This window comes from Schistocerca serialis, chromosome 8, assembly GCF_023864345.2.
Source record: "Schistocerca serialis cubense isolate TAMUIC-IGC-003099 chromosome 8, iqSchSeri2.2, whole genome shotgun sequence".
In the NCBI taxonomy this organism is placed as follows: domain Eukaryota; kingdom Metazoa; phylum Arthropoda; class Insecta; order Orthoptera; family Acrididae; genus Schistocerca; species Schistocerca serialis.
Window position 1 is genome coordinate 624,155,595 of NC_064645.1, and position 26,822 is coordinate 624,182,416.

Here is a 26,822-nt window from a genome sequence, read left to right on the forward strand (position 1 = left end):
CATGTGGGGTGTCATACTGTCCTGCTGGAACTGCCAGAGTCTGAGAGAATGCACAATGGATATGAATGGATGCAGGTGATCAGATAGGATGATTACATACGTGTCACCTGTCAGTCATATCTAGACGTATCAGGGGTCCCATATCACTCCAACTGCACATGGCTCACACCACTGCAGAGCTTGAACAGTCCCCTGCTGACATGCAGGGTCCATGGATTCATGAGATTGTCTCCATACCAATACACATCCATCCACTCGATACAATTTGAAATCAGAGTCGTCCAACCAGGTAACATGTTTCCAGTCACCAACAGTCCAATGTTGGTGCTGACAGGCCTAGGCCAGGCGTAAAGCTTTGTTTTTTTTTTTTTTGGTTTGTGGTTTTAGGGCGCAAAACTTCTATGGTCATTAGCGCCCAGCCCGTGACGTAGGAAACAGGAATAAACGAAAGTTAAAATCAGCAGCAATGGGAACAAGGTCATAAAATTTGAGAAACTAAAGGCAGAAGAAATGCTTAAAAATCCACTATAGAAAGGGGTTGTTTGTCCCCAAAAAAAGCTTCAAATCACTGACGTCATTTCACTGTCACTAATAAACTGTAGAACGCGGTCAGCTGAGCGCGTGTCATCTGCTAAAATCGACGATAGATCAGGCGATAGCTGTAGACGGGAGCGTAACGGATTAAAATAGGGGCACTCAATTAAAAGGTGTCTGACCGTCCACAGCTGAGAGCAGTGGGGACAGAGTGGGGGAGGATCACCGCTTAAAAGATGTTGATGGCTAAAAAGACAGTGCCCTATCCGGAGTCTAGCTAAAATTACCTCCTCCCGACGACGCGTTCGGGAGGAAGAGGTCCAAGCGCAAGGAAGTGCTTTCACTTCCCGCAATTTATTATGGGGAAGTGTTGACCAATGCGCATGCCATAAATGAGCAACTTGGCGACATAAACCACTCCGTAGATCGGTAAACGGAAGAGACTGAATAGCTGGCTGAGGAAGAGAGACTGCAGCCTTGGCCGCTATATCGGCCGCCTCATTCCCACAGATACCAGCGTGTCCCGGGAGCCAGAGGAACGCCACTGAGACGCCCCCCAGGTGGAGCAAGCGCAGACAGTCCTGAATCCGGTGGACCAGAGGGTGCACAGGGTAAAGAGCTTGGAGACTTAGGAGAGAGCTGAGAGAATCTGAGCAGATTACGTACTGTATCCGCTGATGGCGGCGGATGTAGTGGACAGCCTGGAGAACAGCGTAAAGCTCCGCAGTATAAACCGAACACTGGTCGGGAAGCTGAAAGTGATTTGGGGTGTCGCCAACAATATAGGCACTCCCTACACCTAACGATGTTTTCGAGCCGTCGGTGTAAATAAATGTGGCTTCCGGCATTTGTGCACATAGAGCAGCAAATGCCCGACGGTAAACAAGTGTAGCGGTACCATCCTTGGGAAATTGACATAGGTCTCTGAGCAAGTCGATCCGGGGACGGAGCCAAGGCGGTGCTGTACCCCAAGTTGTCAAGAAGGTTTTAGGAAAGCGGAAGGAAAGAGAATGGAGCAGTTGACGGAAGCGGACTCCCGGGGGTAGTAGGGAGGAGGAGCGGCCTGCATACCCGACATCAAAGGAGGCGTCGAAAAAAAGGTCATGGGCTGGATTAGCAGGCATGGAAGACAGATGGCTAGCATAACGACTCAGAAGGACTGCCCGCCGATTGGACAGCGGAGGTTCAGCAGTCTCAGCATAAAGGCTTTCCACAGGGCTGGTGTAAAAAGCTCCAGACACTAAACGTAATCCACGGTGGTGGATAGAGTCGAGACGCCGAAGAATAGACGGCCGAGCAGAGGAGTAGACTATGCTTCCATAATCCAATTTCGAGTGCACTAAGGCGCGATAGAGGCGGAGAAGGACCACTCGGTCCGCTCCCCTGGAGGTACCATTCAGGACACGGAGGGTGTTAAGGGAACGCAGACAGCGAGCCGAAAGATAGGAAACGTGGGAGGACCAGCACAGTTTTCTGTCAAACATAAGACCCAAGAATTTAGCGACGTCGGAAAACGGAAGGTTGACAGGACCTAGATGTAAGGAGGGCGGAAGAAACTCCTTACGTCGCCAAAAATTAACACAAACGGTCTTACTGGGTGAGAAACGGAAGCCGGTTTCGATGCTCCACGAATGGAGGCGATCGAGACATCCTTGAAGACGTCTTTCAAGAAGGCTGGTCCGTTGAGAGCTGTAGTAGATCGCAAAATCGTCCACAAAGAGGGAGCCCGAGACATCAGGAAGGAGACAATCCATAATTGGATTAATGGCGATGGCAAACAGTACAACACTCAGCACGGAGCCCTGGGGTACCCCGTTTTCTTGGGAGAAAGTACGGGAGAGAGTAGTGTTCACCCGCACCCTAAATGTGCGCTCTGCCATAAATTCGCGAAGAAAAAGGGTCAGCCGGCCTCGAAAGCCCCAAGAGAACAGTGTGCGGAGGATGCCTGTCCTCCAACAGGTATCGTATGCTCTCTCCAGATCAAAAAATATTGCTACCGTTTGGCGTTTCCGGAGAAAATTGTTCATGATATAAGTGGAGAGAGCAACAAGATGGTCAACGGCAGAACGATGCTTTCGGAATCCGCATTGGGCTGGTGTTAAAAGACTGCGGGATTCCAGCCACCAAGCTAAATGGTAATTCACCATACGCTCCAAAACCTTACAGACACTACTCGTGAGAGAAATGGGGCGATAGCTAGAGGGGAGATGTTTGTCCTTTCCAGGTTTCGGAACGGGAACGACAATAGCTTCCCGCCATCGCCTGGGAAAGGTACTGTTGGTCCAAATTCGATTATAAAGGCGAAGGAGGTAACGCAGACTATGGGTTGATAAATGCAGCAACATTTGGACATGGATACCATCCGGTCCTGGGGCGGAGGAGCGAGAAGAAGAGAGGGCATGTTGGAGTTCCCGCATGGAGAAAACAGTATTGTAGCTTTCGTGATTTTGAGAGGAGAAAGCAAGATGTCGCACTTCCGCTGCACGTTTCTTCGGGAGAAACGCTGGCGGGTAATTTGAAGAGCTCAAAATCTCAGCAAAATGCTGGCCCAATGAGTTAGAAATTGCGACGGGGTCCACTAAGGTATCATGCGCGACAGTGAGCCCAGAGACCGGGGAGAAACTAGGCGCGCCTGAGAACCGTCGAAGCCGACTCCAAACTTCCGAGGAGGGAGTGAAGGTGTTAAATGAGCTAATAAAGAATTTCCAGCTTGCCTTCTTGCTATTGCGGATGACGCGACGGCATCGCGCACGGAGGTGCTTATATCGGATACAGTTGGCCAAAGTTGGATGGTGACGGAAAATGCGAAGAGCCCGTCGCCGCTCACGTATTGCGTCACGGCATGCCTCGTTCCACCAAGGAACTGGGGGGCGCCGGGGCAATTCGGAGGTGCGTGGTATTGAACGTTCCGCAGCTGTGAGAATAACGTCGGTAACATGTGTGACCTCATCGTCGACGCTGGGAAAGCGACGGTCATCGAATGTCGCTAGAGACGAAAAAAGTGTCCAATCGGCTTGGGCAAACTTCCAGCGTCGCGAGCGCATATATGGCAGTTGAGGCTGCAGTCTAAGAACACATGGAAAGTGGTCACTGGAGTGTGTATCATCAAGGGCGAACCATTCGAAGCGCCGAGCTAGCGGAACAGTACCGACCGCAAGGTCCAAATGAGATAAATTTGTCGTGGAGGCAGACAAAAATGTGGGGACCCCAGTGCTGAGGCAGACTAGATCCGCTTGGTGGAAGACGTCTAGCAATAGTGAGCTACGTGGACAAGGATGTGGAGATCCCCAAAGTGGGTGGTGGGCATTGAAGTCCCCAACCAGCAAATAGGGGGGTGGAAGCTGATCAAGAAGATGAAGGAGATCAGCTCGTGCCATTGGTGTGGACGATGGAATGTATACCGTACAAAGAGAGAACGTGTATCCAGAAAGGGAAAGACGGACGGCGACAGCTTGGAAGGAAGTGTTTAAATAGATTGGGTGATAATGGAGAGTATCATGGAGCAGAATCATGAGTCCTCCATGGGCTGGAGTGCCTTCAACAGAGGGGAGGTCATATCGAACGGACTGAAAATGAGGTAGAACAAAGCGGTCATGGGGACGCAGCTTTGTTTCCTGAAGACAGAAGATGACCGGCGAGTAGGATCGTAAGAGGATCGACAATTCATCCCGATTGGCTCGAATGCCGCGGATATTCCAGTGGATAATGGACATAGGGTGAACAGAAAATGGAGGAACGTGACCAAGGGTGCTGTCAACTCAACGACTGCTCAGAGCTTGCGACCGACAGCATGGAATGGCATTCAGTCGAAGGCAGAAGATCCTGATCCATAGGTTGGTCAGGAGCAGCTCCTGCCACCAACGATCGGCCAGTTGGCCGGCCACCAGCAGTGCGCCTCGGCAACACAGAAGACGGCCGAGGGCGATTTCCGCCAGGTGGTGCTGTAGATGGGACACGCCTTGGCGGAGAAGGAGAGGAACTGTGTTTCTTCGTAGCCTTCTTAGAAGTATGATGTTTAGATGAAGGAGGAACCAATGGTTGTGAAGTTGCGGTACGTAAAAACTCTTCACGAGAATGCTCTTTTTTCGAAGACTTGGCGTCTGACTTTTGGGCTCGAGATTTAGCAGAACCCGACGAAGTGTGAGCCATAGAGTGGGCAGGCGAAAGGAGTGAGGTTGAACGGGCGATCATTGCGCTGGCCGATCTGACGACCGTGGTACTAAAGGTGAGGTCGCAAGTCTGCGTGGCCGCCTCCTTTGTTGGTCGAGGAGAAGCAAGGACAGTGCTGTATTTATCTTTCTGAGGCACGGTGGGCTGTCGACTGGCGAGTAACTTTCGAGCAGCAAAGGTCGACACCTTTTCCTTCACTCTTATTTCCTGGATGAGCTTTTCATCCTTAAAAATGGGCCAATCTCGAGAGGAAGCAGCGTGGTCACCCATACAGTTGATGCAGCGAGGGGATGGAGGTGGACAAGCACCCTCATGGGCATCCTTGCCACATGTAACACATTTGGCCGGATTGGAACAGGACTGGCTGGTGTGATTGAACCGCTGACATCGATAGCAACGCGTAGGGTTTGGGACATAAGGGCGAACGGAAATTATCTCATAGCCTGCTTTGATTTTTGATGGGAGTTGAACTTTGTCAAATGTCAAGAAGACAGTGCGGGTTGGAATGATGTTCGAGTCAACCCTTTTCATAACCCGATGAACAGCCGTGACGCCCTGGTCAGACAGGTAGTGCTGAATTTCTTCGTCAGACAATCCATCGAGGGAGCGTGTATAAACAACTCCACGCGAGGAATTTAAGGTACGGTGCGGTTCCACCCGGACAGGGAAGGTGTGGAGCAGAGAAGTACGCAGCAATTTTTGAGCCTGGAGGGCACTCTGTGTTTCCAACAACAGGATGCCATTCCGTAATCTGGGACAAGACTTTACAGGACCCGCAATTGCGTCGACACCTTTCTGAATAATGAAAGGGTTGACCGTGGAAAAGTCGTGACCTTCGTCAGACCGAGAAACAACAAGGAACTGTGGCAACGATGGAAGAACCGTCTGTGGCTGAGACTCAGTGAACTTACGTTTGTGAGCAGACATAGTGGAAAGTGAGGAAACCATTGCGGAAGAATCCCCCATGATTACCGGCGTCTCCGATGGCGCGCTCCTCCCTTGTGGGGGCCCTCACCGAGGGCACACCTGCCTTAGGTGATTGTTCACACCTCAGGTCACACCTCCCGACAAACGGACGGAGGGACCAATCAGCACTTTCGGAAGGTATCAGCTCGGGTAATCACCCCTCCCTGGGCCTGGCCGTTACCAGGGGGTACGTACGTGTCCTACCTGTCTACCCGGGGCGGGGAATTACGCGTTACCCCATCACCGGCTACGCATGGAAGTGCGTGGGTCGGCCTTCAGACACGCACAGGGAGGAAAGAAGAGAAAGGGAAAGGAAAGAAGAGGGGGTCTCAAACGCCGCAGCGGAGAAAAGGGCAAGGAGAAGAGGGAAGGAAAAGAGAAGGACAGAGGAAGGACGAGGACTTGCAAGTGTAAGAGCAAGGAATTTGGAACAGTTTCGAGCGTCCGTCTCCGGACATAGGCACAAACCATACTCCCAGAGGGGGAGAAAGGGAAGGAAAGAGCCAGAGGTGAGGGGGGGGGGGGGGGCGAAGATGGGGGACGGGGAGGGATGCGGAAAGGGAAGGGAAGGTATGCAGCCCGGAAAGGAAGGAGGGCCACATTAGCTCGGGGTCCTGTGCTCGCTACGCACGTGTCCACAAAAGAGTTGTGGACCCCCTGGGGGGGTAAAGCTTTGTGTCGTGCAATCATCAAGGGTACACGAGTGGGCCTTCAGCTCCGAAAGCCCATATCGATGATGTTTCATTGAATGGTTCACATGATGACACTTGTTGATGGCCCAGCATTGAAATCTGCAGCAATTTGCAGAAGTGTTTCACTTCTGCCAAGTTGAACGATATTCTTCAATCATCACTGGTCCCATTCCTGCAGGATCTTTTTCTGGCCACAGCGATATCAGACATATGATGTTTTACTGGATCCCCAATATTCATGGTACGCTCATGAAATAGTTGTACTGGAAAATCCTCACTTCATCACTACTTCGGAGATGCTGTGTCTGATCATTCACCCGCCGACTATAACACCATAATCAAACTCACTTAAATTTTGATAACTCGCCACTGTAGCAGCAGCAACCGATCTAACAACTGCGTCAGACACTTGTTTTCTTATAAAGGCGTTGCTGAACTCAACACTGTATTCTGCCTGTTTATGCGTCTATGTATCTGAATATGCATGCCTAGACCAGTTTCTTTGGTGCTTCATTATAGGAATCTTGTTGAAATTACTGTCATGCTTGTGGATTTCTAAGGCTTCCCTGAACAAGCAGTTGTGGTAACTCTTCTCCACAGCAAGAACGTCCATGTTGGCAAATGTTATTCCGTGTTCAGTCTCACGTGTGCTCTTCCATGGGTGATTTCTCCACCTGATCCAGCCTGAAATGCCACCACTGTTCGGTGATCTGGTGTTGCTTTATCATGCCGTCATTCCAGCGTGTACAGGGAATGCAGTATACTTACCACATTTCAAGTGGGTCCCTTTTATTCCTGGCCGATCTGAGATATTCTTTGATCTTGTTTTTCTGTATAAAAATTCTCTTACATCATGACTGTGCAACATATGGCTGGTTCTGTGCACCACCCTGGGAATGTATGGCAGGAAGGCTGAACCCAGTCTTCCGATATGTCACTTTGGCGAGTGTTAGACTTCATGACACTTCTTATGTAAATTGTGGTGTACCCATTGGTCTTTATAAAGCTTTCAGTATATCACATCTCATGTGCTGCAGTTCACATATTCATCTTACGCATGCTTCGTGCGTATTAATTACCCCTCTTTTCTGTCTTGGGTGGTGACTTGACAGTGTGTGCAGGTACTGGTCTGAGTATGTCGGTTTTCTATACACACAATGTCCCAGGTTCTCATCATCCCTTGCACCAGCACATCTAGAAAGGGTGCCTCCTAGTAAATTTTAAGTTGGCATGGTGACAGTTCTCAGATATCTTACGAAGTCACCGAGCTGTTCCTCAACCTGCTCAGGTATCAGTGATGTAACTGTATCACACCATAGGTTTATAGGTTTAAGGTGACAAGTCCAGCATCTGTGTTTCAAAATATTCCATGAAGAAACTGGCCACTACTGGACAGAGGGAGCTGCCCATGATGATGCTTTACCACTGTTTGTGGAAACAGCCATTCCACGTGAAACTGCAAATGGTAAGGTAAGCACAAAAGTGCTTGGTGATGTCATGTGGGAAAATGCAACTATTATGCTCTAGAAAATCACTGAGTGGCATGTTGGTAAACAAAGAAACAACATCAAAGCTGACCACGAAGCAATTTGTTGTAAGTTTTAGTTTCTTCCACTTTGGAATGAAATGCCTTGAGACTTTTAGGTGTGTGTCAGTCTTCCTCACATGTGGCTGAAGTACAGAGGCCAAGTGTTTCATCAGTTTACGCGTTGGTGAGACAGGAGCACTTATGACTGGTGTTAGTGGAATAGTTATCTTTCAGGATTTTTGGTAATCCGTACAGCCTAGGGGGAGTACTACCTTTCTGCCACACACTGCCAGGGTTGTGGACAGAATCTACTGCATGCTGGGCAAAAATGACACAAAGGCTATTTTTAAATGGTAAAGAAGATCAAAGAGTGTCATACATCAGCAAATGACAAAAGTGATGCCACTTGCAATATCATACTGCATTCCCTGTACATGTGAAAAAGTCTATGTTGGAATGACTGTATGATCAATCAACAGCAGGACATTGGAGGTTGGGACAGATGGAGAAATCAGTTGTGGTGGAATATGCTTTGTGTGAGACCAATCACGTAATAAAATTTGCCAACACAGAAGTTCTTGCTGTAGAGAACAACTAAGAAGACCACTTGTTCACAGAATCCTTAGAAAGCCACACATGACAATAGCTTCAACCAGAAAGGAAAAAATGCTAAAGAAAGAATGCAATGATCAGTCATGTGTAACATAATAAAAAGGCAAGTGAGAAAAAATATATACCTTACATTACCCAATGTGGTCACATCAAACTTGTGATTAAAACTCATATATCTTTCAAATTTAAATACCTAGCCGCACCTATAAATGTACTGAGAAGAAGAATCAGCATACGTAACAGAATATGAACATGCACTGAAGTTATTGTTTACGAACTACAGCAGCACCCACGGTTTGGCACCTTGACCAAGAGCACCGAGCACCCCCCGGGTGGGCAACTAGTTAATTAAGCCAAAGTTTATTTTGGATGAATATAGCACAGGAGCATGTCATTACAACAAAACTGGTACATATAGACATAAATACACTGTTAATACTTTAAGCTACCAAATAATTTATAAAAAGTAAACTAACAGTGTTAGTAGAAAATACACATAATTATGCCAATACATCGAATTGTAAGAGGATACATATGAATATAAAAGCATAAAAAATATTGACAAATATAAGGCCACACGAAATTTAACAAAACAACAATTTTACTTAAAATATAAAACAGTGACACAGAAGGAAGTAGAAAGAACAGCCACCTATAGAGGATTCACGAAAACAACTATCAGAAGGCACTGCAAGCCACCATAAAAAGTGCCACACTTTAAATAAAATTTTTAGAAAACTAAAATATAAAACTTTATAAGCAGTTAAAAGCAAAAATGTTTGCCATCCCATCATGACATAAATAAGAGTGTATAGAGCATATAATCTAACGACTATCTGCCTAGTTACATACAAAAAAATTACAATGAAATTGCACACAAACACATGAGTGAGATGGTAACTAATACTGCATTGTAATTGGAGTCACGAACGATGGCAATTGAGTTTGGGCTTATTCTGCGCACCTACGTCACGTATTCTCCAACAGGCAATGAGCACTCAGTAGTGTTCTGAGCGCTCTGCTATGAATCCCGTAGCGAATGCGAGCATTAAATGTGATCGTAGCATGTTATTTAGTGAATTTCAATTTCACTTGTTGTGATTTGTCATTGCCGATTGTGGTGGTAAGTTATAAATTCTGCATAAGCAAGTGAGAGACATAACTTGCAGGATATATGCTTTCTCCAAGCAGAAAGCATGTGCATGCACATACCGCATTTGTTGTTTGGAATCTTCAATAATGCAATGCCCGTCCATGCCTCGACATGCATGAACTGCCATAATTCGTGGATCACACTACAGACAAAAGTAAACGTAAAAATGGTAAAGAGTATGTGGCTCTACCATACTATTGTGTCATTAGTCTCAAAATTGCTGCAATTTTTAAAATAGTTAAAGTAAATGTTTCCTTGTCTACCAACAATTTGGAATGTGTGCTATCTCATGAAGTTGATAAAATTAATTTTATGCATGGATCAGGGGTGTATAAAGTTTCTTGTCTGGATTGTAACACAGCTACACTGAACAAACAGGGCATAAAGTGGAGGTCTGCTTTGCTGAACATGTTGCCATAGATAGAAAGGATGTGGCGGAGAAGCCCAACTTTGCCGCTCACCTGATTGAGAGTGAACATTGTGTTGCATTTGTTGAATCACATAGAAGACCATTGCACCGTGCTGGTGAGAAGATGCGAGATTTCTGCCACCACAGATCATCTGGAATTCACCTGCTCAATGAGCATACTTATTTTTAAAACACTCACTTTTGGTAGTTGTTTGTAGACCATTTGTTAGATGGAGGTAGGCGTCATAACTGTGCCCCTCTCCTTAAACCTCTCCAGTCCTTTTCCTTCACCCCTCTTCCTTCCCCTTCAACTCTTCTGCTAGAAAAAGAAACAACTGGCTCCGAAAGCTCGTAAAAGTTAAATCCTTTTGTGTGTGTGTTTCTTTGCTGACACTTGGTAATTTTTTATCTGTCCATTTATATTATACAATCTGTAGTGTGTATTATATTTGAGCAGGTTCTCTCCTACTTTATGATACACTTCTTTGCATGTTAGTTCAAGTGTATTTCTTACATGCTATAATTACCACATTTTCTTGTTGCATTTATATCAAGATGGCATGGCAAACATTTTTGCTTTAAACTGTTTCTTGTAAAGTTTTATATTTCAAGTCTGGCACTTTTTACAGCGGGATGTCCATCAGTGCCACCTGTTAAGTTTTTGTGAATCGATTTGTATTCACATATATCATTTTCGTGTGTCCCCTCCAGATAACCATAGTTCCACATCCTTGTTCTTTTCTGTGTTACTGTTTCATATTTTAAATAAAATTGTTGTTTTATTAAATTTCCTATGGCCTTGTATTTGTACAAGATGTGCAGTTTTGTTTGTTTAATGCTGTAATATGCAAATGTATCCTCTCCGACATTTTATAATTGATTTTTTGGTATATTGACATATTTACATCTATATTTGTATTAGCACTGTTAATTTACTTTATAATATTTAGTAGCTTCTAAGATTAACAGAGTATTTACACCTATATGTACTAGTTTTGATGTAATGACATGCACTTTTTTGATATTTTTACAAAAATAAATTTTAGTTTGACTATTTGCCTCCATAGAGGGCACTCTTGATTGAGTTGGCCAAGCTGTTGTTGCTGCTGTAGTTTGTTAAACAATAGCGTCAGTTGATGTTCACATTTTGTCAGATGCGCTGCTGCTTTTTCTCAGTGGGTTTATAGATGTGACTATGTATTCCAATTTGAAAGATTATGTGTTCAGGCTCAAGTCTGATGTAACTACAATGGATGATGTATGGTATATATTTTTCCCATTTGCATTTTTACTGAGTGACATTGTCTTCTATATGTTTGTATGTTACTTGTTTCTGTTACTTCCAGCAACGATGACAACTATTCTATAGTCAAAATTGATCCACAATAAATTCAGATTATTCATGAAAGATCGGTGTATTTTTCCATTTGTATATCCAACAGTTGCTGCAAATGGGAGTCCTATGGATTCCAACAGGGATAGAAAGAGAAAAGTCTCAAGGTAAACGGCTCCTTGATTGCTGTGCTGCAGCAAATGACCACTGCAGGTAGCAAGGGGAGAACCACAACAGTTGTGATCACAGAAAAGCCTTCGGATATGGGAACGACAGGCACATATAATCTATGACTGTGAACTCAGCTTCAGTCCACTATCAGCAATGGAGGATAAGGCTTCCATAATACCAGCCACTCTTGTTAGTAAAAGTCAGAAAAACCATTAAAATGCAAGTCGGGTGCGGAATCCAAGACAGAAACCAACATGTAGTTTTTTACGTGAGAAATGGTTCAGTCTTGGATGCCACGAGAAGTAGATTTCAGTAGGCTGGAAGAAAAACTCTTTTGAATGTCTTTTACATCTAAAATGAGCACAAATGGGAGACCTGTGGATTCTCCTGCACACAAATAATCAGTAATTTGAAACTGCTGCTCTAAGCTATAGGAAGGGCAGTGTCATGCTTTTGATGAAAACCATTCTACACTGTTGTAAATGAATTGAAACTGTTGAAATGGCAAATGCATAATGTCTTTTGTTGCTATGTTATGTGAGGTGCACAAGGGAGAACCCCTGCCAGCAACAGCGTGAAACTGTAACTTGCAACTGGTGCCAAAATAAAATTTTCGGTTCAATGACTAACTTAAAATTAACCTCAAGTTTCTCCCTTAATTCATGTAGAAGTTACAGTCTTGTGAGATTGGATGAATCTCTTTGAAACAAGCTGCATTTCTTTCACCCAGTTCAGTTGGGCATAATCCAATACCCCCTTTGAATCTCTCAGCAACCCTTGGTTATTTTGACTTATCCAGGTCCCATCTCCTTAATTTCCTACCTTTTGGCAATTCATTCAGCTTCCAATGTTTCCATCTCTCTTCCGTGTAAACAACTTTTCTTCATGATTTTTGAACCAAATGTATGCAACGGTTAAATTCTGCTCTGTGCAAGATACAACAGCTTGGCTTCCCCTTTCAATTCCTTTCCCACAACCCATGTTTTTCCCTAATCTTCTCCATTTTCTCCTATTGAATTCCAGTCCATTATAACAAATTTTTATTCCCTTAACATACTGAATAATTTCTTTCATTTCTTCATAAATTTTTTCAGTCTCTTTATAAGCAGATGTAGCAGGTATACATGTTTGTAACACTGTGGTTGGTAGTAGCCTGTGTCTATCTTGGCTACGGCAATCAGTTCATTATACTGTTCATACTACTTTTTCTCAAATTCCTACATTCTTGTTATTATTAGACTACTCCTGCATTACCACAATTTGATTTTGTGTTGATAATCCTATTTTGTGTTGATAACTCTGTACACATTTTAAAAGAAATCCTGCTCTTCTCACCACTTCACTCCATTAATTCCCACAATATCTAATTTCAATACATCAATTTCTCTTTTCAAATGTTTTAACAAACTTTACTAATTAAGTGATGTAATTTTCCAAATACATACCTGTAGAATGCCAAATATGCTTTTTCTGGGGAGTCCCCACCCAGGATTTCAAATGGAGGACTACTTTACTCTGGAGTATTTTAACCAGGGGGACGCCATCATCATTAAAATCATACAGCAGAACTGTGTGCCTTCAGGAAATATAACACCTGTAGCTTCCCCTTGCTTTCAGCTGGACTGGTCTACCAAGAGAGCACAGTCATGTTGCCTAAAGTTACAAGTTCACGTCAATGAGTCATCCAGAATGTTGCCTTGTAAATGCTGTAAAGCTGCATCTGCCCATTCCTCTTCCAACCCCCTTTACCTTCAGGAACCGTAGGATCATAATACTGGGTGTGGTGGAGCAGATTGCTTGTTTAGAAATTCAATTAAAAAAAGCAGACATATATTTAATTCTTTGAACACAACATTAACATTTTATGTTTAAACAGTTTTAAACATGATATCAGGCAGACAGCATCCATTATTCTCAGTATGCTGCATTAATCGAACTCTTTCCAGCATATTGATGGATACATTGGTGACAACATGATGAATGTTGTTCTTCATGCGGGCCAGGGTCCTAGGATGAACGTCGTAAACAACTGATTTCTGATAGTATCATAAAAAATAGTCACAGAGGGCTAAATTTAGCAACTGTGATGGCCAGTGCAGATTACCCCTCAAGGAGATGAAGCATCCTGTGAAGTGTGGCCACTAAACAGTCATTAACAAACACACTTTGTGTGCCATGGCACCGTCCTGCTGAAACCAGGCATCTTCCACATCCACCTCATTGAGTGTTGGCAGGAAAAATTCCTGAATCAAGGATTCCTGAATCATGGATTAACAGTCAGAAGTCACTGAAACTGCCTGTTGGTTTTATTCGAAAATCCGTGGACCAATTATTCCAACTCGTGATAGCAAACACCAAAAAGTTAACACATTGTGAAAGCTTATTTACAGATCCCACAAGATGGAAGTGAGACTCTTCACTAAAGAAAACAAGTGTGTGTCATAATGCATGCCAAAAAGCAACTCACATGCATTTTCTTGAGCAACAGAATCATGTGGATTAAGTTCCTGCCACACAGCCAATTTGTAGCGATGAAATTTTACTTCTTTTTGAAGGATTTGCCTCAGAATGAGCAGATAACCCAACAACAACTGCATGTTTGCTGGCACAGAGCTGGGGGCACCTCAAAACAGAAAGCCTTAGCAAGTGAATATTTTGAGGTGACCTTGCTGCTTGTGGAAGCCCAGCCCCTGCTTCATTTCATATCACCAGTTTTCCCTGAATCTGTTTACCCATGACACACTCAACTGCCAGACAGGAACACGATCATGGGGCTCAATACTGAAATTGGTACACACTGTGTGGTGATGGGTGACCAACCTTTAGAAAAGTATGCCTCAACAACAAATGTGCGCTCCACCTTCATCCACTCCATGATGCCAAATTAAGCAAGCAGAGCTACAGCTTTATGCTAAATCTTCTCGAATGTGCCTACCCCCATCCTCCTTGGAGCAATCATCACCTCAGGGCAAATTCAGACAAGCACCATCCTGTATTGAGACTGACTTTAGAAAAAAAAATAGCAAAAACAAAAGTGTTCAGTACAGAAGTGAATCACTTTAGGAAGAGCAATCAAATTACCTGAAAAACTTGTGGTGCTCTAGCTGTTACTAAACCAAACACTCTCACAAGCATGACAGCAGTTTCAGCTGGAATATCTTCAATTGTTAAAATTCTGGTGATGATCTCCTCTATGAATGCATTTACCAGGCACCCTAGAACAAATATAACAACAGTTTTTTAAAAATATATCAACTATATGCACTGTAGTGAATATGCAGCACTGGAAGACACAAGCTATAAAACTGTGTGACTGTGGAAAGCATGCAGAGTTAAGTTATGTAGAACAGATCTTTGTGTGTACATGTCATGAAAATTTTAGAATCCTAAAGAGAAAAGTAAATCACACATTATATTTATAATAAATTTAACACATCAAAATCATTCAGAATAGATTTTAATACCAAGCTTCACGTCATATCGCATATGGAAACTGGCGGGCTACTAGCCTCTACTGACAATTTAACTTCTTTTTCAAATTTTGGGAATCTATAGCCTCACCTGTTCTTGCTAGCTTGGCTTTTAGTTGCTGCAACCATTAAGTGAAGTCAGCAAAATTATTTCTGTACAGAAGGGAATATCAAGCAATAAGCACATCATTTTCCTGGCAATTATCCATTGTCATCAGTAACTGGGCCAAATGTAAACTAGCTGACAAATGAATGACAGCCTACAAATACAACATGCCTGATGTTATAGGCTGTAATGTTAAAGAGTGGGTGGAGAAAAATTACAACAGTCATAATAAATCATAGTTTTATTCTCAGAGAGCTTCGTTTGCATGAAAATGCAATCTGTATAAATACTCGCAACAAGCTAAACATTGTAAGTATCAAACCAGCTGTGCCATTGGTACCTACTTCACTATGCTCCTGTGTCTCAACATCAGTATCTTAGAAATTCATATATGAATGCTTGGTCATCAGCACGTGTTTGTTAATCACAATCTGAACTTGTGCAAACTGCTGCTATTAACATCTCATTTCCTCTGCATCATCATAATTCTCAATTTTTTCCCTTTAACTTAAATTCTGTTTTACTTTGCGGTAACTCATATTGTTATATTGCCTTGGAACCACTAACTTACCTCACTTTCCCCCCTCTCGCCCCCCCCCCCCCCCTCCCCCGCCCCTCCTATCCAGCAATCCAGGCTTCTTATCTTAGTTTGTGCTTCCCCATTTCCTACAGGTGATGACCTTAGGTCCCAGTTGTAAAGTAAATTCTACTTCCAAAGTCTGATTGGTCTTGCAGCATACAGGAATAATATAGTGAAAGTATCATGGTTCAATGCAAACAGCATTGACGAACTACAGCTAATTTATGACTACAACTAACAGAGACTAGCAAGAACATTAACAACAAATCAAAATACCATATCAGTTAAAATATTTAATACAAAATCCACACAACATCTATCAGAAACACTAACAATACATTTATTACCTTCTGAGAGGTAAGAGGGTATATCACATAATGACGTGTGGTGGCTTGCCATGGGAGGAAACGAGACAGCCTGCTGAGTAAGTGAAGCCATTTAATGTATCAGAGAGGACAGGAAATATAAGCAATGTGGTGATAATTTTCCTGTACTGATTGGAAAAAAAAGCATTAACTGCTGAGAATACACAATTTGTTATAATAGTTTATGAAAGAGATGCTGCAATGTTTTAATTATCTGTGAACTTCAGTCCGTGCTGAGCAAGATTGTGAAGAATGGGAAAAATATGATATAGTTCAATGGAGCATGTTCCAAATTTGCTATGAAAGAAAAGAGAGCTTCATCACCCATCTAAACCAAGTTACTTATTTTCAGAGTTCAGAGGGCATTAAATTATAGTTTTCAATAATCCACAGACTTTTTTTGGAATTTCTGTGTAGTAAAATGAGGGCTTGCCAATTACAGCCTAATCTGGATTTGGGAATGGGAGAAGATATTCCAGATAGTAGTAATGTCCAGAGATTTTAGTTGTTCTCAGTGTAATACCATTTCCTCACGTAGGTCCTAAGTTTAGAAATCTCCCTTCTTAATTGATTAAACAGTCTGTGGTTGGCGTATGGTAAGCAGTATCCACTTTCCAATTTTTCATTGTATAAAGAATTCTCTGGATCTTTTCGGTACAATTTCTTCCAAAGCTGAACAAGTCTGGCCTTTGGGATAACATCCAGGGGTTTGATGAAGCTCCTCCTCAATCTCACATGTTTAACAGTGATGGGATGGTCCTACATGGATTGTCTCGAGTCAAGTATATGCTTTTCCTTTCACACACTTCCAAACAGCTCTTCTTAGACCTGGTGGAGCTGTATCAACAATCTGGTACTGAGATAGGTTATAACCACCCTGTCATAGCTCTTCTAGTTTCTTTTAGTGTGTCCTAGATATGCTTTGTGTGGGCTGATACTTATTCAATCTGCCATAAAGCTTAAGCACTTGGTGATAAAATGTAGCAAGTTTTGGATTGACTCCCCAGTCAATACCTTGTGGGTATTCTATTCACTGCGTAGATCACTTCTATCAGTTCCTAGCAGAGCTGCTTGTAACAGAGGATGTGGTCAAGTTTAGCTGTTGGATACATCAGGTTTGATTATGCTTTAGCCTGAATTCTCTCTGGGGAATATTAAGATGTCAGTTACCCTAAATGCTGTGTAGATGAAAACAGCAGAATTGGACATCGCTGGGATTTGCTTCGAGAGTGTTTCCTTCCAATTATATAGCAACAAGTTACAAAGCTTCTGTCAACTACACTTCAACCTGTTAAAAAAAGGTAGAGGGATCATTAAACCCTAATGTTATGTCAATGACTAAATCATTAAGGTTGGAGCACAGGCTCAGATTGGGGAAGAATGGGAAAGGAAATTGGCTATGCTCTTTCAAAGAAACCATCCCTGCATTTCCCTGGAGCGATTTAGGGAAATCACAGAAAAATTAAATGTGCATGACTGGACAGGAATTTGAACCACCAACCTCCTGAATACAAGTCCAATGTCTTAGCACCATGCCAATGAGCTTTTCAAATGTTCTACTTTGGGGAATTATTACCGAGTAATTGCACAGTCAAATCAACATGTTCCCTGAGTATTTGGGACATTTTTCTTACATTGCAGAACATGTGGAAGACAGGACGCTTCCCTGAGGCAGCCCACTCTTCTGGTTCCTTCAGCGGCTTTTGTTTTCCCTTCCTTCATTTTCCTCTTTTCTTGGATTGTCACACAGAAATGTCTGATTACAAAGGGCACAACCTGTTCGGTATGGAAAGTACTCAACTCAGAACTTGTAATTCACATTCTCAGTTTTATTAGTAGCTGAAGATAATGGTGAAAAATTATAATAAATAAAAACAGTCCACACAATCTGGACAGGAAACATTTATGGAAACTGATACATCTGTTCTGCAGCATCTCCTACATGGGACTGGTAACAACAAAATATTTGGTCAGGGTGTACAGTTTCCTGAACAGTGTCCGACTGTTCACCATGTCACAGGCAGACGTTGGATCTATGAAGGCAACCCCAGTGACTAGGTTTCCTTTCAAATTCATTCTTGATACGTCGGCAGCCACAAAGCATCTACCAGACCTAAAACCAGCTTGTTTGGGAATTAAATTTTATCTACGCTCACAACTATTATAAACTGTCCTTTCAAATGTTTTGTGCACATGGAACTAAAGAGATCATGGACAGAAGTTCTTGGGCTCAGTGGGTTCCTTTCCAAGCTTTAGTACAGCAACACAATGTGCCAACCATCAAATCTTTGGGAACTGGACTGTGTACAGATAGCTGTTCATTATCCTGTAAAAACTACTCCTTGCCACTTGGTCTGAAATTTTTTCATTGTTCTACCTTTCATCATCCAGAGTTGTAGCTACGAAGCTAAGTTCTCAAACAAAAGATCAGTGAGGCCAAAATGAACTTGAGGAAAGCAGTGCAATAAAAGTCAATGAATTCAAAAACAACATTCTGTTTACTGATATTACTAGAAAATGTAAAACATTTTGGCTTAGTCAGTACATTGACCATTCTGGTACCAAAACAGAGGATGTCAGAGAAAAGACCTCAATACAAATTCAGTCTTCCAAAAGTGTTTCACTGATGAAGATTATATTGTGGTTCAATACTATGGTCCACACTTTCAATCACCTCAAGACCATCAAAATTACTGTTACTGAAATAAGTTATTGTGGAAAAGAAAATCAATTAAAATCGTACGATAAAGAAAAGATGTAACTGGACCTGCTGGTATACTTGTACAGTTATGTAAAGGTAAAATAAGGGAAAAGCAACATCTCACCTACAGCATACTGATGTGCGCAGCACTCAAATACATTGAAAACAGAATTTACACTAGCTTTCAAACTCTTGCTCTTTTTATAGTAAAAGTTCACATATTCACACAGGACACCCAAATTTTGTGGCCCAAACAAACGTTTATGTGTGTACATTTTTACTATAAAAAGAGCAAGAGCTCAAGAGCTAGTGTGAATAGCGTTTTCTGTTACAAGTTTCTATGCTCCAGACATCAGTCCACTGTAGGTGAGTGGCTGACTTCCCCTTATTTTATGAACTCTTCCATCCAGGCATTTCTGTTACTGCTATACAATTCTAATAGAATGTACAAAAGAATTTGCTTCTTTTCAGCAGCAGTTTATCACAGGTTGCTGGAACAAAAAAGCATTCCAAGCAACAGAAAAAATACACACATGCAGGTAGTACTCATTTTCAAGAAGAGCTATTAAGATTGTACACAAAGCTAGAAACAAATGCCGTTTGCATCAGTCCATTGTGTAATTATGCAACAAATTGTGTGTTCCATATTATGATCACTCTGGAATCAAAAATCAACACAGGTGTGGCTACGCCTTTTCTTGACTATATCCTTCCTTCCAGGAGTGCTATTCTGTTAAAGTAGGTGGGAAGTCTGAGGCTTTTAGAAATTAAAAGAGAGATACAGGCAGAATTTAAGTTGTGAGCTGCAATGAAAGATAGACCAAGGCAGCTGTCAGTAACAGCACAGCTTGTAAAACGAATGGATCTGGATTTGAGTTCCTATCAAGCAATAGCTTCAACCTGTCTGAAGATTTTGACAAAGATAATGTCAATAGAAGGATTTTTTTAATCAATAGAAGGATTTTTTAATTAAGTCTGGACCTGACTGTCTCATATTTAAGATTTAAGAACACATCTCCATGCAATGTTGAGAGGAGTTGTAGTAGGTGCCTTCCCAAATTGTGACAATCATCATCATTATTATTATTGTCATCATTGTATCTATCATCTACAGCAGGGCGTCACTGACTGGAACAGCACCCTTCACATTAAATTAAGTATCAAAACCACTTGGGTCATACATGGACAAGTACATACCTATATATAATGAGTCGATCAGCTTCAAGATTGCCATATAAATTAACAGAGAAGTCTGAGGAACACACATCTTCTATAGGACATTCTCGGCCATACAAGCAGACGTCTGTTTAATACAAATCATCTGGAATTTCGATAGACGTGTTGCTGTTTGAAGTACGTATTTGGACCTTGTTACTTGGTTTTTTCTCTCAATACTTTTTAATACAGGTAAGAGCTCCCTTGATTCCTTATGCGCATCATCTCCTCCCCCTCCCCCCCTGCCCCCCCCCCCCCCTCCCTCACAACAACAGTTTGCTATGACTTGTTTTCGTTCTAAACCTCCTCCTTCTACTGAGTTTATTTGATGTGTCACCTTACTTTCAAATCTGTTAACTAGAACTTCCCAGATAAAATTTAACTGGTTTTCCAACTGTATTTATTTTAGTGCTATTCAATCACCAAGGTATGTTTACACCAAGCCATTATGTTACACCTCTTAAAGATGCAAAATATATTTTTAGACATCTACTTCTGGAGTCTATCATCCCTCTTTAAGGCTTTCTCAAGTTTTGCCCTATTCTCTACTTAAGTAAAAAATTCAGTGCAACAGCAGTTGCAAGTTGGGAAACATTATGGCTTGTAGCTGCAAAATGTGCCTGTCATTAAGGAATTTTAAAGCTTGGTTGGTATTTGAACTTAAAGAATTTTTTAGTGGAGAAAGATGTGTTGCCAATAAAGGGAATGGAAGACAGAAACATATTGAAAACTGTTAAGGTGATACTTAAGTCCTGGGTGGATTACAAATAATAGATTCAGTAATGTTAACACTCACTGTATATCTGGTGTGCTGAACAGTCAACAGACACATGAACAAGCTTGAAAAGTTCTTTCAAATGATGCTTCAACATCAGCATTCTATTACACCCTTTTTGTTACATGCCACTACATACACATTTTTCAGATTAAAAAAAAAAAATAAAATAAAATAAAAAATAAAAAAGCCCACACACATTAAACATCCTTAACCTTACAGATATTGGATCACAACAATATTTACCAATGCTTTTGCAGTACACATTTGTAGGCAATACACCATTCCAAACCTTCTGTAGCAACTCAAGTTGTCGCAAGCATTGTCTTATAGATTTTTCTACATTTGGATCTTGTTTGCATTTTTCACCAAGGTTAGTCAGACCTAAAAAAACAGACAAATTTCATATTACAAAGAGTTTATTAATACTTACACTAACAACAACAATAACAACAAAAGTGACATTAATTATTGATGATGACAATGATGATGATAATGATGATAACTGTGGTGTCCTCAAGTACCAAGTGTGGTGCAGGTGGTATCGACCACCGCAGAGATACTGCACAGGAAAGCAATATCACAAGGCACCAATGAGATGCTAGGAAGAAGCCATACCTCCACTAGTTCCAAAATGCCACCACCAAACCTATGTCCTGAAGTAGTGCTGCTAGAGGCCAGGAGGACAGTTCTGTTTGAGGTCAATTCCTGTCCACTTACAGGAAGTTCCTGTCTGAGTAATGTCATCGTGCTACTTACTCAACATGAAATGACCCGTGTCAACAGTAGGGAGTGAAGAATGTTCCGTCTCCTGTGAATTGTGCCTATGCGCCAATGATATCAGAACTGTGTCAACAAATGTCTATAAACTTGTGTTTTATTGTGACTCTATTGAAGCCACAATATGGCCTTTCTCAACTTTTATCAATTTGCCACTGAGTAATCATGGCTCACTTAGTCTGTTCTGATCTGCAAATTCACATGTGCAGTTTCGTAGCTACACACTACAAAATCAAGCATGATTCGACTGCAAAATTGGTGTACAAGAATGTACCACTGGAAAACAGTTTGACTTTTGGCAAAAAACAATCGTATTATAAATATGAATATCAAAGCTTAGTAGGCAAATGAATATAGGTTAAGGTATTCACACTGAAAAATAATTACTTATTAATTACTAGCAAACCATTCTGACATTGTGCTACTAGAAAAACGTAGCCACATCACATGACTTATCAATGCAGCTAACTGACATTGCAATCCCAAACTTACACCTAAAGCACATGGAGAAGATAAATACACTGTCTTAAAGGAATAATTGGAGACAGCATGACATACTACAGCTTTGTACAATACCACATGAGAAATACCTTGCATATTATATGGGCAGCGTGGGGTAGCCACATGGTCTTAGGTGCCTTGCTATGGTTCGCGCAGCTCCCCTCGTCGGAGGTTCAACTCCCCCCCCCTCCCCCCCCCCCCCCCCCCCCCGCCCTCGGGCATCGGTGTGTGTGTGTGTGTGTGTGTGTGTGTGTGTGTGTGTGTGTGTGCGCGTGTGTGTGTTTTTTTTGTCCTCAGCTTAAGTCAGATTCAGTATTTAAGCCTAGGGACCAATGACCTCAGCAGTTTGGTCCCATAGGAACTTATCACCACTATATGGAGGTCTAAAGGAATTTTTGCATGCCAATAGAACTTTCAAGGTTGAAGGAGAAATATGTGGTACTTGCAATGAAATAGAGTTGGGAAAATTTGTGGGCGCCAAGATTAAAAATGAGGGCCTCAGTTTACAGCAACATCATTTTTTCACTGTAAATTATAGTTTGGTATGTTAAATTATAATAAAAAATGATAACATGGTCTCGCAGAAGGTTGACAATCATGAGAAACAGATTATAAGGTATACACAACAGCAGTATTAAGACAACAAAGTTTCTCTCACAGTTCCATTAACTATGTTGCTACCATTGGCACTTCTATTGAAATATAAGAAAAAAACTGATGAATTACACTTATTGCTAAGCAAGATTTGAACAGACAGCTAAAACAATCTTTGCAGCAGGGGATGATCTCTGTGTAATGCAGATACAGAGTAGATGATAAAAAGTCTCTCTTACGGCTCTAATTTTGGCTTATGCGGATAGCTCATAATGTGAACAATGAGTAGCTGTACATTGTGAGTGTTATAGCTTCCTGGATCTGACAAATGAAATTTATTAACTCAGCATACATCTTACAAAACAATTACTCAAATTATTTCAACACCGCACAAAATATCAAGTAAATTTAGCTTGGTAGTTTAAATCTACACTCTGAAAGCAGAGAACAATCACAAAGTTGCCAAACAGTTCTCACAAGCTGTTACATCTCAGTTACACAAGCAGCAAGAAGAAAGCATTTCCATTTACAACATGGTACTCGAGTGGGTCCAGACTTCTCATGCTGCCTTAGCTGCAATGCCAAGCCTTCAGGTCTTGAATATCGCTGAACATGAATCCGAAGGAGCATCGAAATACCAAAAGCACACCATATTTTCAGTTTTATTTCCCATTTCCATAACTAGGGCAAGCAGCCAAGTGTCACTGCCTTAGTTTAGGCAAGAAGTCTTTGTGGGCAACTGCGACCGTGTTGGCACTAATGATTATGTACTTGTTTCCATCACCAAAATCTTTATTTAAGTTCTAATAGCATGTTTTGCATTACCCCTTCATCAGATCTGTGGCATAAGAATACAACTTAAGATACAATTGCTTTATTGTAACGTATCCTCAACTGGTAAGTTTAATAATAGGGCAACCAGAAATGTGTTATGAGAAGTTAAATAAAAATTTTTGGTAACCAAGACAAGTGTATTATCACAAGTGACCTGGGAATAATGTTTCAGTCCACTTGTGGCACACATCGCCATGAATAAAGTGCAGTTGTGATTTACTGATTAGAGCTCGGCACAGATTTTCTTTGAAGTGCCTCAAATTTGACACAATTTGCTCCTAATTTTGTTAAGTCCTGTTAGTTTAATACCAATTAGGCCTCTTAGCCTACCAGTTTGTAAACATAAGAAATATACAGGTGCATTTGTTAAACTAGCAAGCTGCTTTCGTAGTACTACAACTGAGGCTGAATATGACTCAGTCAGCAAGACAAATTTTAATTTCAGTCCACTGACTGGTGACATACTGAATTAATTATGAATTTCTGTAGCTTTTGCTTGTCTCAAGAATTATGGCATGTAAGCAAATAATGGAAGGTTAGGTTTTAATGTCTCATTGATGACAAAGTGACTAGCGATGCTACAAAAGGTTGGAAGAGTGATGGAAATGTTCTTTTTTTCCCCAAAGAACCATCCTGCACTTGCCTTAACCAGTTTAATGAAATCATGGAAAATTTAAATATGGGTGGCTGTAGGAGTATTTAAACCCTGCCCATCCCAAATTTGCATGTATTTCAATTGTCACCTTTGTTACTTAATACTGTTTTGTATGAGATAATACAGCTGATAGTCTCCACTCTGAACCAGATGTACTGGCCATCACTCTGTACACATTCTTCAATGGCACAGACAGAGTAACTTGTAAGAGTTCTGGTGAAATAAGATAGTCAGTGTTATATTTTTTTTGACCTCATACTGACCACATTAGTTTCTATTTCAAGGAGAAAAGAATCCTCCTCAGAAAGTATCATGAGATACCAACAATTTAATGAAATATATTAAAAGAAACTAGAAGGTATGCTGAACTCTAAAACCATTCACAGGTTTCATGGTAAGTGTGTGATTTGTTTCTCTCCTTGTAATGTAAAACCCATTTTACTATAAAGAGAGAAATACAACCTCTTAGTATTCTGTAGCTTAATGTGATAGCCGATATTAACGGGCAGGCTCTTTGTCAATGTGTTTCCATTTTATTGCTAGTTAGCTTTAGCCTCTTTTCAGACTTACAGAAATGGTAATAAAATTCAATGTGGTATCCTTTCAGCATTAAACACTCCTTTAGGTCATGAACCACACTTCATCTCTGATCTCTGGCCTGTGCAAGTAGTTTAACTACAATTGCAAGATGCAGGAAAGCTTTGGTAACATTGCAATCATTCAGTAATTTCCCAGTGTGTCAGTGAATTATCTAGGTAAATTCACTAGATGTTCTTGTCATTTCAAACAAATATTCCAAATGAAAATAACCAATTTTTGAAAATATAATCTAATTGGATTGATAAAAAAATCTACTCGCCAATCAGCAGAAGGAGGACACAATATAAAAAGTACTATGCAAGCTTTCAGAGCCTGTTTCCCTTATACAGACACACTATGTATTCCTTTCGCTTTGCAGCCTCCTCCTCTTTGCTTAGTATAAGCATCTCATTTGACCTCTTAATACTTATGCATATGCTTCTCTTTTCTCCAAAGGTCCCTCTAATTTTGTATACATTGCTCCTATCTCCTGTACCTGCTGCATTTTTATATATTTCTCCCTTAGTCAATATCTTGTGCATTATCCAAGAATTCCTACTGAGCCTTGTTGTTTTACCTATTTGGTACTCTGGTTCTTTTGGTAGTTCCTCTCTCAAGGTTTATTTTCTACTATGTTCCTTAACTCTGATTCAAACAATTGTTGCCAATGCTACCTTAAACTCTCAGCAACCTTATGTTCTTTCAACTCATTCAGGTCCCATTTTTTAATTCCTACCTTCCTGCAATTTCTCCAATTTTAATCAGTAGTTTATAACCATTAAATTATGGTCAGTGTACGCATCTGCCCATGGATATGTTTTCAGTTTAAAATATGGTTTTGAAATCTCTGTCTTAGTATTATGTAATCTATCTGAAACCTTCCTATGTTTCCAGATCTCTTCCCTGTATACAATCTTCTTGCAGGGTTCTTAAACCAAGTATTAGCAATGACGAAATTGTGCTTGGGGCAAAATTACACCAGAGAACTTTCCCTTTCATTCATTTCATTCAGTCCATGTTCTCTTACTGTTTTTCCTATTCATCCTTTTCCTACTATAAAATTCCAACTCCCCTCTCAATTAAATTTCCGTATATCTCAACTATCTGAACAATTTCTTTTATGTCATTGTACACTTTTTCACTCTCTTCAACTGTGGAGATAGTAGGCATATAAACTTAACTACTGTAGTGCATATTGGCTTCATGTCTATCTTGACAAGGATAATGCATTCGCTATGCTGTTCATAAGTAGTTTACCACCATTCCTATTCTCTTATTCGTTATCAGACTTATTCCTGCACTATTTCTATTTGTTTTTATGTTGACAGCCCTGTACTCACCTGACTGGAAGTAGTGCTCTCTCTGCCACTGCACTTCATTAATTCCCACTACATCTAACTTCAACCACTCCATTTCCATTTTTAATTTCTATTGCATACCTACACCATTAAGGGATCCAACATTCCATGCTCCAACCAGTAGATTGGCAGTTTTGTTTGTCCTAATGACACATGAATAGTCCCTACCCAGAGATCCAAATGGAGACTACTTGGCCTCTAGAGTAATTTACACAAGAAAATGCCATCATCATTAAGCAGTATAGTAGAGATATATGTCCTCAGGAAAAATAACGGCTGTAATTTTTGCTAGCTTGCTGCTTCTTGTAATACTGACACAGCAAGGCCATGTTGACTAATGTTATGAAGCCATATCAGTCAATCATTTACACCTGTACCCTTGCAACAACTGAGAAGGCTGCTGCTAATGCATGTTTGTCTAGCCTCTCCACAGATACCCCTTCAATGTAGCTGGACATACAGTATGGCTATCTGTATCATAAAGGCATACAAAGCTATCCCACCTCAGCAAGGTCCATAGTTTGTAGTGGGGGTGGGGAGTTTTAAAAAAAAAAGGTCGACAACATAATCATCACCAGAATATTTGGCGTTTGTTGGCAGTTTGAGGCAGTTCTTTCTGATTGTGGGCATACTATCATAAAGCACTGGATCCGAATTTTAGTTGACAGGAGATCAAGTATGTCTCTCACACATTTACTTCTTTTCTAACAATGAGACTGGCTGTATAATGGGGACATCCAG

At 41.4% G+C, this 26,822-nt stretch overlaps 1 protein-coding gene across 1 annotated transcript in view; it reads right to left on the reverse strand.

Moving 5' to 3' along the window:
• The window catches only part of LOC126416344 (centromere/kinetochore protein zw10 homolog), a 186,028-nt gene that overhangs the window by 41,370 nt on the left and 117,836 nt on the right, over positions 1-26,822 (reverse strand). The window contains exons 8-9 of the mRNA XM_050084021.1: positions 21,027-21,164; positions 14,650-14,783 (exon numbers count right to left, since the gene is read on the reverse strand). Of these exons, the coding sequence (XP_049939978.1) occupies positions 14,650-14,783; positions 21,027-21,164 (272 nt within the window). The remainder of the gene's footprint in view (positions 1-14,649; positions 14,784-21,026; positions 21,165-26,822) is intronic.